The 17792-nt window shown below is 43.0% G+C and overlaps 1 protein-coding gene across 1 annotated transcript in view; it reads right to left on the reverse strand.

Annotated features, from left to right (window-relative positions):
- Positions 1–857: 857 nt before the first annotated feature.
- LOC139414232 (guanine nucleotide-binding protein G(s) subunit alpha) overlaps positions 858–17792 on the reverse strand; it is a 32284-nt gene continuing 15349 nt past the window's right edge. Inside the window, exons 6-11 of the mRNA XM_071162129.1 lie at positions 3107–3235; positions 2916–2974; positions 2641–2761; positions 2194–2324; positions 1841–1908; positions 858–1719 (exon numbers count right to left, since the gene is read on the reverse strand). Coding sequence (XP_071018230.1) covers positions 1573–1719; positions 1841–1908; positions 2194–2324; positions 2641–2761; positions 2916–2974; positions 3107–3235 — 655 coding nt within the window. The 3' untranslated portion in view covers positions 858–1572. The remainder of the gene's footprint in view (positions 1720–1840; positions 1909–2193; positions 2325–2640; positions 2762–2915; positions 2975–3106; positions 3236–17792) is intronic.

Raw genomic sequence — 17792 nt, forward strand, 5'->3', positions numbered from 1 at the left:
TAAAAAATCCTACAATGTGATTTTCTGGATTTTTTTTCTCATTTCGTCTGTCATAGTTGAAGTGTACCTATGATGAAAATTACAGGCCTCTCTCATCTTTTTAAGTGGGAGAACTTGCACAATTGGTGTCTGACTAAATACTTTTTTGCCCCACTGTATGTATATACACACATATATATATATATAAATATATATATATATATATATATACACACATACATATATATATATACACATATATACATACACAGTACCAGTCAAAAGTTTGGACACAACTACTCATTCAAGGGTTTTGCTTTCTTTTGTACTATTTGGACTATGGAATCATGTAGTAACCAAAAAACTGTTAATCAAATCAAAATATTTTATATATGAGATACTTTGAAGAATCTCATATATAAAATATTTTGATTTGATTAACAGTTTTTTGGTTACTACATGATTCCACACCTGTTAATTGAAATGCTTTCCAGGTGACTACCTCATGAAGCTGGTTGAGAGAATGCCAAAAGTGTGCAAAGCTGTCATCAAGGCAAAGGGTGGCTACTATGAAGAATCTCAAATATAAAATATATTTAGATTTGTTTAACACTTTTTTGGTTACTACATGATTCCAGATGTGTTATTTAATAGTTGTGATGTCTTCACTATTATTCTACCCTTAAACCCTTGAATGAGAAGGTGTGTCCAAATGTTTGGCTTGTACACACATATACATACATACATTCATACATACATACATACATACATACATATATATAGAAATATCTATCTATATATATAGAAATATCTATCTATATATATATATATATATATATATATATATATATATATATATATATATATTTTAGCTTGGATTTTTTTGCACTGCATCAAGTTCACTGTTTGCATGAATTAATGCATTGTATGTTTTTGCCTTTCCTCCTCATTGATTCCAGAAGTAAAAGTCACGTGACAGTCTTGTGTCCAAGTCACACTCATGTTTCCATCCATCCCCAGGCAGAGTATGCTCACAACCCGCCTCTTCATTCGTTACTTTCCTCCATCCTTTCAATTTGTCCATCGTTTCCTTCCCAGGCTTTTGCTTCGGCACGTATGCATATACTGGATCTCTCGAGAACTGTGACGTCGCCAGAGTAACTCAGGCACGGCACTTTAGCTTTTCAAGGCTGAAAACAGTGGGACAAGGTGTGTCTGTGTGTGTTCTTGTCTCAGTGTGTGCCGGGGATATTTCCAAGTAGAAGAACGAATGGGAGACACTGAAAATTAGAGAGGGTTTCCGCACGTGTGAGTGTGCGCGCACATGGTGTGTATGTTTGAGAGAGATCGAGAACGAGCCACGGATTGCAGTCCTGAGCACAGGTTCAAAGTGCAGTGAAGAGTCCCGCAGTTCTGGCTTGACTGTGTTTAGGAGTCTGTTGTCACTTTCTTTATTTGTAACACAGTGTCCCAAGGAGAAGGTGTTTGTTTGTCAGAATGGAAGGAGAGGGTTGGTTGAGTGACGAGGGGACTAACTGGACAAGGATAGGCAGAACACCGGCAGTACACCGGGAGTCTCTCCTCCCACTCCCATCACAAGAGCTCGTATTGTCGTAAGTGCATCCTCTGAATGATGTCTCGGCAGTCGTTGAAGACGCGCCGGATGTTTTCAGTGTCCACTGCGCAGGTGAAATGGGGATAACAATAGTGCCTTCCGTCTCCACTGGCTGTGCTGATCCTCTGAAAAGGCCACAAAGAAGAGAAGGGATTCATAACCACATAGGGCTGAGTGCATATTGGTACACACAGTCTCAGACAAAAAAGGTCAACAAAAAGGTGAATGGACATTAAAGGCATGTACCAGAAACTCATCACGTATGAAGTACTTTGCCCTTGTGACACGAGGATCCTCCCCTGGCTCTGGTGTTGCTGGTTGAGAAGGACAAATAGACCAAATCATTGATATAATCGTCATGTCTGATCACTGTATACTAGACATTTTCATTTCGATCAGCAACATAATCCATGCCAACAAGATTCATTCTTCCCCAGAGAAGTGTTGTGCCCATCACGTCGCAAAAAAGTTCCAAAGGGTTCCAAGCAATATTAATACAATTGTTACGTTTACAGACTAACAAAAAAAAAACTTGATCTTGACAGCCTTGAATAGTTCCAGTAGAGAGTTGATCAAGAACCTTACTGAATTTGCCTTACCATCATCTGGCGTAGTGTAGCGTGCAAACTCTGGGAAATACTCTTCAATTTTAGATTTCCCTGCCAACACCTTCTCTGCTAGCAGGTCCTGTTTGTTCAGGAAGAGGATGACAGAAATGGTCCGTAGCCACCTGAGGAGAGAAACAACAACAAAGTGAGTTCAGATAGACGTATTCAAGTCAATGACTCATCCATTTACAGAAGCCCACCATGGCTCTACAAATCATAGACCTAGGCCAGAAATGACATTTAATTGTAGCGCATTGCATGTTAGTTGAGCACAAAAGGGGATGAGAAAAAAGTCTATGTCGGCAACTGCTGTGGCTGGGATTAACACAACGATACAGTATGTCAAGGGCAGAAATGGGGTTGTGAGGGGGGAGAGAGGGGGAGAGGCCTAAAAGGGGGAGAGGCCCGAAAGGGGGAGAGAGCATTGAGAGGTCTTGCCTGTTGTTCCAGATGTTCTTGAAGAGGTTGAGGGCCTCCTGCAATCGGTTGGTCTGATTGTCTTCCCGGATCACCATGTTGTAGCTGCTGCTGGCCACCACGAATATAATGGCCGTCACATCTGGAGGGACAGACAAGGAGAGAGAATCACCACTGGGTTAGACATGATACAGGAGATGTTCATGGATGTGAAGGTGGCTGCAACCCCATGCCATTTGCTACACACTTATTGGTGGGAGGAAATACAACAGTATTGGGTAGTACGGAGGCCTTACCATTAAAACACTGAATCCACTTTCGGCGTTCGTCCCTCTGACCTCCAACATCAAACATACTGGGAGAGGAGAAAAGACAGAGTTACTTACTGCCCGATAGATCAACTGATAACAAGTAACACACAGGGATCAACAGTTTACTGGCGTTAATCTTGCATTTAAAATAAAAATGGCCGACACATCAAACTCACTGAAAATTGACTTTGTCCACTTGGAATCTTGTCTCGAAGATCCCTGAAGTCAGTACTCTGCATCTCAACAAGTCCTGATCAGTGGGAGTGTAGTCACTCTGCTTCACAATTTCAATCTTGTCTAAAAAGCTGTAAAAGGCGGAAGCAGATTAGATTACACACTTGACAGCTAAGGACAGAGTATAATGTGCAGAAAAAAATAGCAGAAATGACTCATTTGCACGACATAACAATATACCTCTTTCCTGAGCTACAGATGACCAAACTCCACACAGTACCCCAAATGACCAAGCATCAAAAATGGTCAAACCAGAACTGTTGTATAATACAAAAACGTGTGTTATGGCTGTATTTGAGACATTACATTCCTGTTATCTGTCTGTGAACTCAGGGCTGAGTTCAGCCAGCTGCAGGGGAGACATGGAGGGGCAACAACAACCACACAATGTTTCACCATACATTTTTTTCTTTCCACCTTTATTGAACCAGGTCGGCCAGTTGAGAACAAGTTCTCATTTACAACTGCGACCTGGCCAAGATTTTTTTTAAAGCAGTGCGACAAAAACAACAACAACAGAGTTGCACGTGGGATAAACAAACAGTCAATAACACAATAGAAAAATCTATGTACAGTGTGTGCAAATGTAGAAGAGTACGGAGTTAAGGCAATAAAAAGGCCTGTCAAACTGACCAGACCATACACATTCTCAAGATGACATTGGTGGGCATTCCACCTCTGGTAAATTCCATACCAGACAGACTAAGACTAGGCGAGGGAGGTCACAGTCCCCAACCAGTAAAGCAAAAAGATGGAGAACACTTCCACAAACGACCAGCAGAGGGAGTGTCAATTTTTCCTCCACATCAAGATCACAGAGGCTTGCAGTGTGAGTCACCAGCCGTTTGCTCTGTCAGACACTGTAGTCAATGGAGCTGCTGTAGTAGTAATAGTGAGGGGGAGGGGAAGACTTCAAATGTTAGATGCACACAGTTCAACCATGAAACATGTTTATGCTGAATTTAGAGAGCTAATGGTCTATAGACGACTGACTGATGTGACTTGTCGTCAGCCAGCAAAGGCCAATCGGATCCACCCCTCCATCCTAAGAGGAAGAGGCCCTCCCTTTTTTCTACATGTGGACCCTTGGTGTGGACTGTCGTCATTGGTCCAGTCAATTGGGCAGAGGGTCTTGCTAGACTGGTGTGACAAGCCTAACCTCACACCATGGACATATGCTATACATCAGAGCGGCCTTGTGTGTTGTGTCGTCCCAATCAAACGCAATGAATGCTGTGTGAAATAAATGGAAAACAGCTCATTTCCACAGTGAAGTGCAGTGATTCAGGGCATTATTGAAGATCTCCAGGGAGACTTGCTTTTTGGAATAGGGAGGCCTGGTAACCCGCCTCACGTCCAGTACCCCACCATGGAGAATCAGTGTTCTGCCTGCTTGCCTGCCTCTCAGGCCAGAGGTACATAACCCCCCCCCCCCTTCCCTGAGATATCCAGGAATGTGACACACTAGGGTGAAATATGACAAGAGGGTTGCAGGTCACACACAGAGAGAGAGGAAGGAGGAGGTTGTGCAGACAGACAGACAGGCACACACACACACACACACGCTCACACTCTCCACACAGACACACACATCCCCACACGCATGCAGAACCAGCAAGCTACCACCTCCCTCTTGGGACTGAGTGGTGAGGCTGGTCTCATACCACAACTGCTCTGATGTGTCCACAGATCCAGTCCAAATACACATCTCAATTATAGAATTTCTCCGTATTAATAGAGCTAGTCCAATAATAACCCTCCCCAGTAGTCAGACTGAATAATAGTATTGCCCCAGTAACAGTTCAGCCCACACTGCTACATGTAGATACACTAACCTGGTGTAGTTATATTGGTGGCAGACGGACGTTTGTCTTGAATATTATTTGTATATTTTCTATAACTAGTTTGGTGATCTCAAAAGTATTTCAAAGATATCGTCTTTATACAGTGCATTCGGAAAGTATTCAGACCCCTCAACTTTTTCCACAGTTTGTTAGGTTACAGCCTTATTCTAAAAATGATGAAATAGTTATTTTTTTACTCAATCAAGCTACACACAACACCCCAAAATGAGAAAGCAAACTCAACATTTTTTTTCCCAAATGTATTTAAAAAAAACTTATATCACATCTACATAAGTATTTGGACCATTTTCTCAGTACTTTGCTGAAGCACTTTTGGCAGCGATTACAGCATTGCGTCTTCTTGGGTATGACGCTACAAGCTTGGCACACCTGTATTTGGGGAGTTTCTCCTATGCTTCTCTGCAGATCTCTCAAGGTCTGTCAGGTTGGATGGGGAACATCCCTGCACAGCTATTTTCAGGTCTCTCCAGAGATGTTAGATCGGGTTCAAGTCCGGGCTCTGGCTGGGCCACTCAAGAACATTCAGACTTGTCCCAAAGCCACTCCTGCATTATCTTGGCTGTGTGCTTTGTTGTCCTGTTGGAATGTGAACCTTTGCCCGAGTCTGAGGTCCTGAGTGCTCTGCAGCAGGTTTTCATCAAGGATCTCTCTGTACTTTGCTCCGTTCATCTTTGTCGTCTCGATCCTGACTAGTCTCCCAGTCCCTGCCGCTGAAAAACATCCCCGCAGCATGATGCTGCCACCACCATGCTTCACCGTAGGGATGGTGCCAGGTTTCCTCCAGACGTGACGCTTGGCATTCAGGACAAAGATTTCAATCACCAGACCAGAGAATCTTGTTTCTCATGGTCTGAGAGTCTTTGGGTGCCTTTTGGCAAATTCCAAGTGGGCTGTCATGTACATTTTACTGAGGAGTGGCTGCCTCCTGGCCACTCTACATTAACAGGCCTGATTGGTAGAGTACTGCAGAGATGGTTGCCCTTCTGGAAGGCTCTCCCATCTCCACAGAGGAAGTCTGGAGCTCTGTCAGAGTGACCATTGGGTTCTTGGTCACCTCCCTGACCAAGGCCCTTCTTCCCCCGATTGCTCAGTTCCGGCTGGGCGGCCAGCTCTAGGAAGTCTTGGTGGTTCCAAACTTCTTCCATTTAAGAATGATGTAGGCCACTGTGTTCTTGGGGACCTTCAAATCTGCAGACATTTTTTGGTACCTTCCCCAGATTTGTGCCTTTGACACAATCCTGTCTCGGAGCTCTACGGGCAATTCCTTCGACATCATGGCTTGGTTTTTGCTCTGATATGCACTGTCAACTGTGGGACCTTTATATAGACAAGTGTGTGCCTTTCCAAATCATGTTCAATCAATTGAATTTACCACAGGTGGACTCCAATCAAGTTGAAGAAACATCAAGGATGATCAATGGAAACAGGATGCACCTTAGTTCAATTTTGAATCTCATAGCAAATTTTAAAAAACCTATTTACATAAATTAGCAAACATGTCAACCTCTTTTTTCACTTTGTCATTATGGGGTATTGTGTGTATATTGCAATGAAAACCTTTATATTTAATCAATTTTAGAATAAGGCTGTAACCTAAGAACATTTGGGAATAGTCAATGGGTCTGAAGGCACTGTAGATAGATAGATAGATAGATAGATAGATAGATAGATAGATAGATAGATAGATAGGACATACCTACTCATTCAAAGGTTTTTCTTATAAAGGACAATATCCAAACGTAAAAGTGTATTATTATTATTAATATCATGAATTTGGTATCCTACTTATAGGGCTAATGGTGACTACTTCTAAACTTCAAAAGATCCAATCAACCATGGACGAATGATGGTATACCTAGCTTCACATTGAAATGACGGTGTGCTTTGGGGCAAATCAGATGTCAATGTTATTTAGGTAGTCTACATAAATGAGTACGGAAGCTGATCAATGTCTAAATGCATTGACATGATAGCTCAGCTGAATCGAACGCAGCTTGCTAAGCAGGATACATTAGCAACAGTCACAGAAATTGTTCAAATCTTTTAAAAACAATTCTTATAAATGCAACAGTTGGTCAATGGATGAAGATTCTCCAAACCTTTAGAATGTTTATAATACAACAGATATTGACTGAATTATAGCCCATAAAACAGTTTACTGGCACAGACAAAACATTTGGGGGATTTTGGTGGGAATTCAGGTATTCAATTTATTGTAAAATGTAACTTTTTTCTTTCTTAGATTGCACTCAAATATATATATATTTTCTTACTATATCAGGTATTCGCTTTAACAATTTGCATAAATACAATGGGTGTATTTGCATATGAATAGATTAACATAAAGGGGAGGACCAGAGCTGCAGCCACCAAACACCTGCTCTGTCTATCCTACCAGCACTCACGTACTCTGTCTAACCCTACCAGCACAGCACTCACCTGCTCTGTCTACCCTACCAGCACAGCACTCACCTGCTCTGTCTACCCTACCAGCACAGCACTCACCTGCTCTGTCTACCCTACCAGCACAGCACTCACCTGCTCTATCTACCCTACCAGCACAGCACTCACCTGCTCTGTCTACCCTACCAGCACAGCACTCACCTGCTCTGTCTACCCTACCAGCACAGCACTCACCTGCTGTCTACCCTACCAGCACTCACCTGCTTTGTCTACCCTACCAGCACTCACCTGCTCTGTCTACCCTACCAGCACTCACCTGCTGTCTACCCTACCAGCACTCACCTGCTCTGTCTACCCTACCAGCACTCACCTGCTCTGTCTACCCTACCAGCACTCACCTACTCTGTCTACCCTACCAGCACTCACCTGCTCTGTCTACCCTACCAGCACTCACCTGCTCCGTCTACCCTACCAGCACTCACCTGCTCTGTCTACCCTACCAGAACTCACCTGCTCTGTCTACCCTACCAGCACTCACCTGCTCTGTGTACCCTACCAGCACTCACCTGCGTTGTCTAGACTGTCTCATTAATCACAGTTTTTGTCATGTTCTCTTGCATAAGTGTGTCAATAGCAGGATACAAAATTCAACACACTTGGCTCTAAATTACACCTATCTTAACATACTGTACATTGTTTGCGAGATCTGACATAATACCACTATAATTCAAGTGTTCATTTTCGTAAGTTGCTTTCATTTCAATGCATCTCATTTGTAAACATTTCAACTGTATTAAATTATTACTTTTTCAATTCACCCCCCAAAAACAAAACATCAAAATAAAGTTATTTTTCTTCTCTTTTTTGTGAAGCAAGTGTCAAGGCGGTGTGTTAAAACCCAGACTAAGCTTTAGCGTTCTTATAGATTCAACAGAAATCCAATGTCTCCCATTAAGCCCATTTCAGCCATTACCGGGGTGTGTTTGACAGGTCATTACAAAAATGTTTGCAGTCTTAACGCTAACGGGAAAAAACAACAGGCACTAGCAAGAGTATGAAAGAGTCGCAAGAGTAAAAAGAAAGCAATCAATCCAGTGATATTGAAGTGACAGGTGGATTTTGCACGACTCAAACGCAATAAATAGATGGATGGAAAAGACAGATCCTCAGGTGGGCAGGTATTCAATTTGTGTTGTGTATTGCTAGGGTACATAAAGGTAGGCATCTAGATGGTAGACTTGTTCTCACTGAAGTACATACCCCTCATTAACCAGTAGGAGTCACTGTTCAGGCAGGAATTGTTGGACTGTCGGCTTCATATTATATTTCAACGTACCTCTCAAGATGGCATGACGTTGAAACAAAGACGGGGATTCAAAACAACCATTTTACGATCAACACTGAAACAATGTCAAATCAAATATGAAATTCAACTAAACTTCAACCTCCCAATAGATTAATATAGGATGAAAACTATTTGCTAGGTTTCTACGTGGAATTTCATGTTGAAATTATATTGGATGTAACAACCTGTTAGTTAGGTTAAGTTGAAGTTTTTCCCTACAGATGTTAGATATTAACTACACCTAAACTGTAGCCTATCAAAACTAATTGCACATAATAGGCCTATAATATCAGATGTAAAAACAAGACGAAATTGAGTTGCTTACGGAATGGAACGCAATGGCATGTGAAAGCCCATGATTTTTAGATCTACAGTATATATTATCAAAAAAAGAGGACATCTGATGATTTCTGGCAAACCTAAGGTTACAAATAAACTGTCAATTGAGTTCAATTATGGACTGTGGTGGTCTAATGGTTAGGGCCATTGCCTTCAGCGTGCACATATAGGCCTTCAGTATCGGCCTGGGTTCGATTCCATCCCATTCCCTTCTGGGACAAATAAGGCAATCCCACCAACCCAATTCCATCCCATTCCCTTCTGGGACAAATAAGGCAATCCCCCAACCCAATTCCTTCCCATTCCCTTCTGGGACAAATAAGGCAATCCCCCAACCCAATTACTTGATTTCATCACACATTACAAATATGGACAATCCAGGGATATTTTACCCCCCAATCTTTATAAGGAATGATCATACCGGACACTATTTTTCTCCCCAATTTCGTAATATCCAACTGGTCTTGTCCCATCGCTGCAACTCCCCTACGGACTCGGGAGAGGCGAAGGTCGAGAACCATGCGTCCTCTGAAACACAACCCTGCCAAGCCGCACTGCTTCTTGACACACTGCTCGCTTAACCAGGAAGCCAGTCGCACCAATGTGTCGGAGGAAATACCGTCCGGCTGGCGACAGAAGTCAGCTTGCAGGCGCCCGGCCCACCACGAGGAGTCACTAGAGTGCGGTGGGACAAGGAAATCCCGACCGGGCAAACCCTTCTCTAACCCAGACGACGCTGGGCCAATTGTGCGCCGCCTTACGGGTCTCCCAGTCACGACCAGCTGTGACACAGTCTGGGATCGAACCCGGGTCTGTAGTGATGATGCAGTGCCTTTGACCGCTGCACCACTCGGGAGGCCCAGACACTTATCTTTTAAAGACAGTTGTAATTAATGGATAACAAATAGGAAACAAATCAAATAATAACAACAGTAGGCTACACCAACATTAGTTTCCATTCATACAAAGTGTTGAGTAAATTGCCACAGTAGATTGCCATGGTAAACAAGGAAATACTTTATTGTACAGAATGTTTGTCAATTTTTTTTTTTTTTTTTAACGGCCTAAGTCTGTTCAAAAAGGACTAAGTTGTTCCGATGATAATATCAACAAGAGGGCAAACATATCTTGAAAGACTTTGGTTGCAAGCAGGACTAAGGTAACACCGACATCATTATTTAGGGAGTGGCAATGAGGTGACCAATAATGGTTGCAATTGAGATAAGCTGTGCGGGTGAATTTAGCGTGTATTGATGGTTTAACAAGACATCAGCTGGTGATAATCTAGTGCCATAGATGGAGGCCCCTTGTTATTGGATTACATTCCAATATGCTACATTCTGTAGGCTACCCGTTAGCCTACACTTGTCACATACTAAAAGATGCGAAAACCAATAATAGGCTACTGTTTGTGTTTCCCTGGCTGAGTTGATGAGCTGATTTCAGCCATCAGTTAATTGACAGCTGATTGAACAGCTGATTTCACCATCCCCTCTCCTGCAATTTGCGCCAACCCTGTCTCTTTAATCATGCGACAATGATTTGGTCATTATCATTCAAGAATCTGGCACTTTTCTGCACCCATGTGTTAATGTTAAAAATCCTCCCACTGCTAAATGGCATATTATTAAGCATAGATCATTATACTGTATTATCATTATATTATACAAGCCCATTATTATTTCTTAAAGGTACTTTAAGGAGTGAGGCAGTCCCAATCTTTGAGCTTTTATTGAAGAGATCGAACAGTGTGTCACTTTATTATAATCCACATAAGAATTCACACAAGTGGACTCCCGAGTGGGCAGTGGTCTAAGGCACTGCATCGCAGTGCTAGCTGTGCCACTAGAGATTTTGGGTTCGAGTCCAGCTGGCCATGACCGGGAGGCCCAATGGGCAGCGCAAAATTGTCCCAGCGTGGTCCGGGTTAGGAGAGGGTTTGGCCGGCAGGGATGTCCTTGTCCCATCGCGCACTAGCGACTCCTGTGGCTGGCCGGGCGCAGTGCACGCTGACACGGTTACCAGGTGTACGGTGTTTCCTCTGACACATTGGTGTGGCTGGCTTCCGGGTAGTGTCAAGAAGCAGTGCGGCTTGGTTGGGTTGCGTTTCAGAGGACGCACGGCTCTCAACCTTCGCCTCTCCCGAGTCCGTACGGGAGTTGCAGCGAAGAGACAAGACTGTAACTACCAATTGGATACATAGAAAAAGGGGGTACAAAAATGAATTCCCACGAGACGTGATGTCACGATGCACGTAGTCTACATGAACTGACGCCCTGTGGACATGAGGGGTATCCTACGATTGAGGAGTTAGCAAGGTAAATTTGGTCAACTCAGAGTTCAACTCGGGATAACCGGTACCACGAAAGTGTCTCACATTTTAGCCAGGTTCATTTCTATGGCAAAGAATCCTTCAGAACTAACCTGCTCCTGGGAAGGCTAACTCGCGCCTACATCCACTCACCCTGAACAAAATGACTGAGCTTCAAGTTGAGGACCAATGAAATCAGATTCCCTCCCTATTGAAAAGATTGCCTTATTTGAGGAAGAAGGCTGATTAAATATATGATTAATCCCATTTTCTTGTGTTAAAAATAGGTTACAATATATCACTTTACACATTTATTAATGAGCGAATGCATTTTAAACTTCACACACAGTAACACTTCTGTATGACTTCATAAAATTATTTTATTGATAGGAGTGGGGGGAAAAGGTGCTTGTGGTTGTGCTTGTCGATAAGCACACCAAAGACGACATTAACGGTAAGTAACAAAATAAAGAGGGCACTTCCAAAAGCCTATTTCACACCATAGCCTGTTGAATTTGCAAGATAACTTTTCTTTCATTTTGACCGTCTCGGTGATGGACGAGCAATATCCACCGTCCTATTACATACGAAGCCTGAGCTAACTGAAGCTGGTTAGATCTAGCTTGCGTCGTAGGATACCTACCCCCCCTGCAGTCCAAAAATAGCCTGCATAGCGTGTAAACACAACGAGACCGATGGAACAGATCAGAACGTTTAGCTTTTTAAAAATGTTGATCAACTACTATTTCTTCACATTATAAGCGCAGCAATGCGCACATGGTAATACACGCAAATATTCCAACATGGAAGTAGAGGGAAAACACTGGTCTAATGCGCACAACACATGCCAGCAGTTTCATATGACAGATGGAAATACACATCTGTTAAAAATTCAGATGTAATGTTTGCGTTTTGTGTGTGTGTGTGTGTGTGTGTGTGTGTAGAGACGGTGAAAAAGACTGAGAGCTAAACATTTCTGAAAGTAAAAAAAAATATATATATATATATATGTTTTATTGTCACACATTGGATAGGTGCAGTGAAGTCTGTTGTTTTACTGGGTCAGCCTTTATAGTTCTGAGTAGCTGATAGCGGGACATGTCTCGCATCTGCTATGAGCACTGCTCACACTTGGCGATAATGCCAGGGAGCGATCAACCGTAAATCGAGTACGTGCTTGCGCTTTACGGGCTGCGGCGTTACGTTTTGCTCCAGGTTGGCTCAGATTTCCTACGAATGCACCGGAAGCCTTTAGATCGGGCTAAAAACACATAGTGTTCATCAGGCTTCAAAGTTTGGCTGTGATTGGTTACACTGCCTACTATGCCAATTTCTCTGTATATAATGGGTCTTAACTTTTAAACTAGCAGAGATCCCACTCTGGAACTTTGATATGCTCTCTGCGCATGACACGTTTCAATCTGGCTCTTGGAATTATTTGGGTTGTCAATTCATTTTGGCCTGCATCCAAACCGCCCACGACGTGCTGCACTACAAGTCACAGCAAGCACTTCCAACATGCTGCATGCCACTAAACGCCGAATTCAATATGTTATCAAATCCTTTGAAAATATTTGTTTGGTTTGTTAGACCTACAGAAGTCCTACAAATTCTAAATCAAATAGCTAAAAGATCCATGACCATCTTAAAAACATTGCCACATGTTTAGCTTACTAGATATCGCAAACCAAGGGCTTTAGAGACTTGGTTTATAGTTTAGACTAGGTTTGTGATCGTCTGTTACAAAATCAGTCTGACAGTACTTCAGGTACTTGTGGTTTGAAGTGACTGAAATGCATCAGAAAGGTATTGAGAGGTCTAGAAGATCATCAGACAATCATGTTGGATGATCTGTGCAGACAAAAACCATCATCATTGATGGTGTTCAATTTCAATTTGTAGGAATAAAACAGATACAACCAGATCTAGCGGCAACCAGAGCAACACCTAGTTTGGGAAACGCTGGCTTAGATTTACAGGGGTTTGAGGCTGGCAAAATTATTATTGTGATTTAATGCTTAGTTCATTGAGAATGCACCGTTAAACCCTGCCCCCCCCCCCCCCCCCCAAAAAAAAAAAAAAAAAAAAAAGTATTTTCCACATGCGGAAAATGCGCATTTACAACGTGTGGAAAATATGTATTTTCGATGTCCGGAAAATACGTATTTTTAGCTTTCATTCAGCACCTAAAATGCACCTGACGTCAACATCTGGAAAAGTATTTTCAACATAATTTAGCTTACTGGGTACGCTACACTACACATCCAGAAGTCGCTCTAACACAGAATAGAGAGGGAGAGAAGGAGAGAAAAGAGAGAGAAGGCTGTGTCTGACATTACAGAGCTGCTCCAAAAATAGCTCCCTGGCGCCCTGGCCTCCAGCTTGGTTGTCATGGTGATAGAACCACCAGCGCTATAAATAGACTATCAGCTCCAAATCTTCTGTGACTGGAGTGGGGCCAGAGAGAGGGAGAGACAGACATAGAAAGAAAAGAGGAGGAGGAGGAGAGAGAGAGAGATAGAAAGAAATGCAGGGAGAGAAGAGGGGGAGGGAAAGGTGGAGAGAGGCCAGCAAAGGGAGGGGGCGAGCCCTCCCCAAAAAGGGCTGTGAAGAACATAATGCTGGAAGGAAAGGGGCAACACAGGCTCTAAACAGGAGAGCATTCCAGAAATCACAACAGACTGAGATCTCAACAATTTAGCTACCTACGCAGACTAGGAAAGTTGTGAGACGCACTACAGTGTTACAGCCATACAGCTGGAACCAACAACTGTTTACCTATTCTCACGCTGGAAATGCAGTCAGCTTGATAAATAACTTAAGGATTATTTGATATATGCTTTGTGCAGTGTGTGAACCCACAGGAACACACAAACACACAAAATCAGGGCTTTCAGTTTGAAAAGCGTTCCTACACTCTCCTCAAACCCTGTTTCCAGTGAAACCTTTCTCCCCCTCCCTCCCTCCCTCCCTGCCTCCCTCCCTCTCTCCTTCCCTCCCTCTCTCCTTCCCTCCCTCTCTCTCTCCCTCCCTCTGTCTCTCATTCCCTCCCACCCCATGTGATGACTCAGTGACTCAGTCACAGCCATTTTCTGTCCCTGCAAAGACACTACTACAAACTGGAGACGGAGAGAATGGGAGAGAAGAGTTTACCAAGATAAGTGTTTAGAGGAGTAAAGATAGTGTGGCTTTGAGGGAAAGCTACGCCACATTATAGTAGCGTCAAAAGTGGAGAGCATTGACAGACCAGACTTGAATGGTCTATAGCTCAGCTGATACATACGACAGCGGCTAGGCTGCTCCACACAGCTCCATTTCCTCAGCATTTCCACAGAAAGCTCTCCACAGCAGCCTGAGGGGAACAGCTCAACAACCTCTCTCTGTGGCATCGCAACTTCACCTCCCAGTCTCATTCACCCAATTATCTAGCGAGTTTAGGTGCAAACCTTATCAGGAAAGCTGAGCTACAAGATGAGGCCTAGTTTATCAAGTTTGGTATGGAATACAGAATTAGGCCAAAGCGAACAATTGAAAATGCATTTTGAGAGATTAATTATCAGACAAGACTGCAAAACTCCTAATGGATAGAGACATTTTTTTTTATATTGACATTTATTTCAAACACCCTTTTTTTTGTGACATTCAGGTAGGACTGAGATTTATGCAGGTTTACCATGCTCTCAGTAGGTCTAAACCACAGAGCAAAATTGCTTGACATTTTACTTTGGGTCTCTGTTTGGTTTCCTATCTGTATTACCATATCGTCTTCATGTTCATGTTGGAACTTTTCAAGGCACGCCCCAAATTGACCCCAAATTCATAACGGGATCCGGTAAAAGTTCCCCTCTCAAGAATCTGCGACGTAGCATGTTTTATCACTTTTGTTGATGGAATTCAAATGTGGTGCTCAGTTACAGGAATACACTATGACCCCATTTTGACAACACAAACAAGGAACACTTGTAACAGCCATTTCAATACTTCTAGACATGTGACTGACATAAGAGGAGGGTGATCATATATGTGGTATAAAATTAAATGATGCAGATACATGTGGCACGCGATGCAATCCAATGGGTGTTGTGAAATAAATACTGAGCGGAGTATATTTCAGTATATTTCAGTGTTTTTGGACAATCAAATTGTTGCACTGTAAACTAAGAACAATACACTTTCTGGCATTGCTAAAATGATTAAAATACAAAACATCCAGAATTAAAAACAACACAGACAACCACATATATGACAGAAAGAGCCAAGAAGACATCAAAACCTAGCAATCTGACGATAACAGAAAATAAGGTATTCCATGCGCCTGCCTCCATCTGACTGAGGCCGCATTGCCATTTCAACATCCTCAGCCGAGTTCTTATCACACCCACAGAGAGCAGGGAACACTACAGAGGGAGGGCCTTGACATTCCCTCACCAACTCGGACAAAGATTTTCATTTCATGCCAACACCTTCATCAATGATGCTAAAGTTGTCTCTCTTTCCCCAACACACGCACACACGCTCATTCTTTCTCCTTCTGCAGCTAGCGTGAGTTAAAAATAGCTCTCCCTCTCTCGGCTGCTCCGTTTACATAAGCATACAGCGGGGGGAGGGGAGCACTTCCGGTCTGGCCACCCAGCCCAGCATCTGATCCACAACACAGGCCAGGCTGCTAAGCTTCTGGGTGTGGGAGACTGGAGGAGAGGGCTGACATAACTACCCCGCAATTCAGGAAAGACCTCTCTCTGTACATCTCCATTTAGCCTGCACGAAACTGTCTGTCTGCCTGCCTGTCTTTGACGGTCCAGGAGCGGGTCCCATCCCGGTGCACAGAATAACAAACCAGAATTATGGCTGGGCGATATGACCTAAAAATAATATCTCGATTTTTTCAAACTTACGGGCGATTTACGATATACGGTGCCTTTGGAAAGTATTCAGACCCTTGACTTTTTCTACATTTTGTTACGTTACAGCCTTATTCTAAAATTGATTAAATAAAACAATTTCCTCATCAATCTACACACAATACCCCATAATGACAAAGCGAAAATAGGTTAAGAAAAATGTCTTAAATTATAAACAGAATACCTTATTTACATAACTATTCAGACCCTTTGCTATGAGACTCGAAATTTAGCTCAGGCACACACCTGTCTATATAAGGTCCCACAGTTGACAGTGTATGTCAGAGCAAAAACCAAGCCATGAGGTCAAAGGAATTGTCTGTAGAGCTCCGAGACAGGATTGTGTCGAGGCACAGATCTGGCGAAGGGTACCAAAAATGTTCTGCAACATTGAAGGTCCCCAAGAACACAGTGGCCTCCATCATTCTTAAATGGAAGAAGTTTGGAACCACCAAGACTCTTCCTAGAGCTGGCCGCCTGGCCAAAGTTAGCAATAGGGGGAGAAGGACCTTGGTCAGGTAGGTGACCAAAAACCTGATGTTCACAGAGCTCTAGAGTTCCTCTGTGGAGAAGGGAGAACCTTCCAGAAGGACAACCATCTCTGCAGCCCTCCACAATTTAGGCCTTTGTGGTAGAGTGGCCAAACGGAAGCCCTCCTCGGTAAAAAGCACATAACAGCCCGCTTGGAGTTTGCCAAGAGGCACCTAAAGACTCTCAGACCATGAGAAACAAGAATATGTGGTCTGATGAAACCAAGATTGAACTCTCTGGCCTGAATGCCAAGCGTCACGTCTGGAGGAAACCTGGCATCATCCATACGGTGAAGCATGGTGGCGGCAGTATCATGCTGTGGGGATGTTTTTCAGCGGCAGGGACTGGGAGACTAGTCAGGATCAAGGCAAAGATGAGTGGAGCAAAGTACAGATAGATCCTTTATGAAAACCTGCTCCAGAGTACTCAGAACCTCAGACAGGGACAAAGGTTCACCTTCCAACAGGACAACGACCCTACGCACACAGCCAAAACAACGCAACAATTTCTACAAACCAGTTTTTGCTTCGTCATTATGGGGTATTGTGTGTAGATTGATGATGAAAAAAAACTATTTCATAAAATTTTAGAAAACGGCTGTAACCTTACAAAATGTAGAAAAAGTCAAGGGGTCTGAATACTTTCCGAAGGCACTGTATATCCCTAATTACATTATTTTATAAAAAATTGTTTAACCTACTTTTTTTTGCAATAATCAATGATCTGGCTTTCAAGACCATCTATGAAAAAATGGTGTTACAAATGTAACCAGAACTGTGCCACAACGCACATCCACTAATAATGACTAACTTCTGGTAGCAGGAATTATAGAACATTAACACAGGTCTCATAAACAATCTCTCAAGCACGAGCCCAAGGCTAGTGTGTAGCCAGGCTATTTTTTTCTATTGAAAGTCTAGCCAACTTGGAGCT

The sequence above is a fragment of the Oncorhynchus clarkii genome, chromosome 7 (assembly GCF_045791955.1).
Source record: "Oncorhynchus clarkii lewisi isolate Uvic-CL-2024 chromosome 7, UVic_Ocla_1.0, whole genome shotgun sequence".
NCBI lineage: Eukaryota > Metazoa > Chordata > Actinopteri > Salmoniformes > Salmonidae > Oncorhynchus > Oncorhynchus clarkii.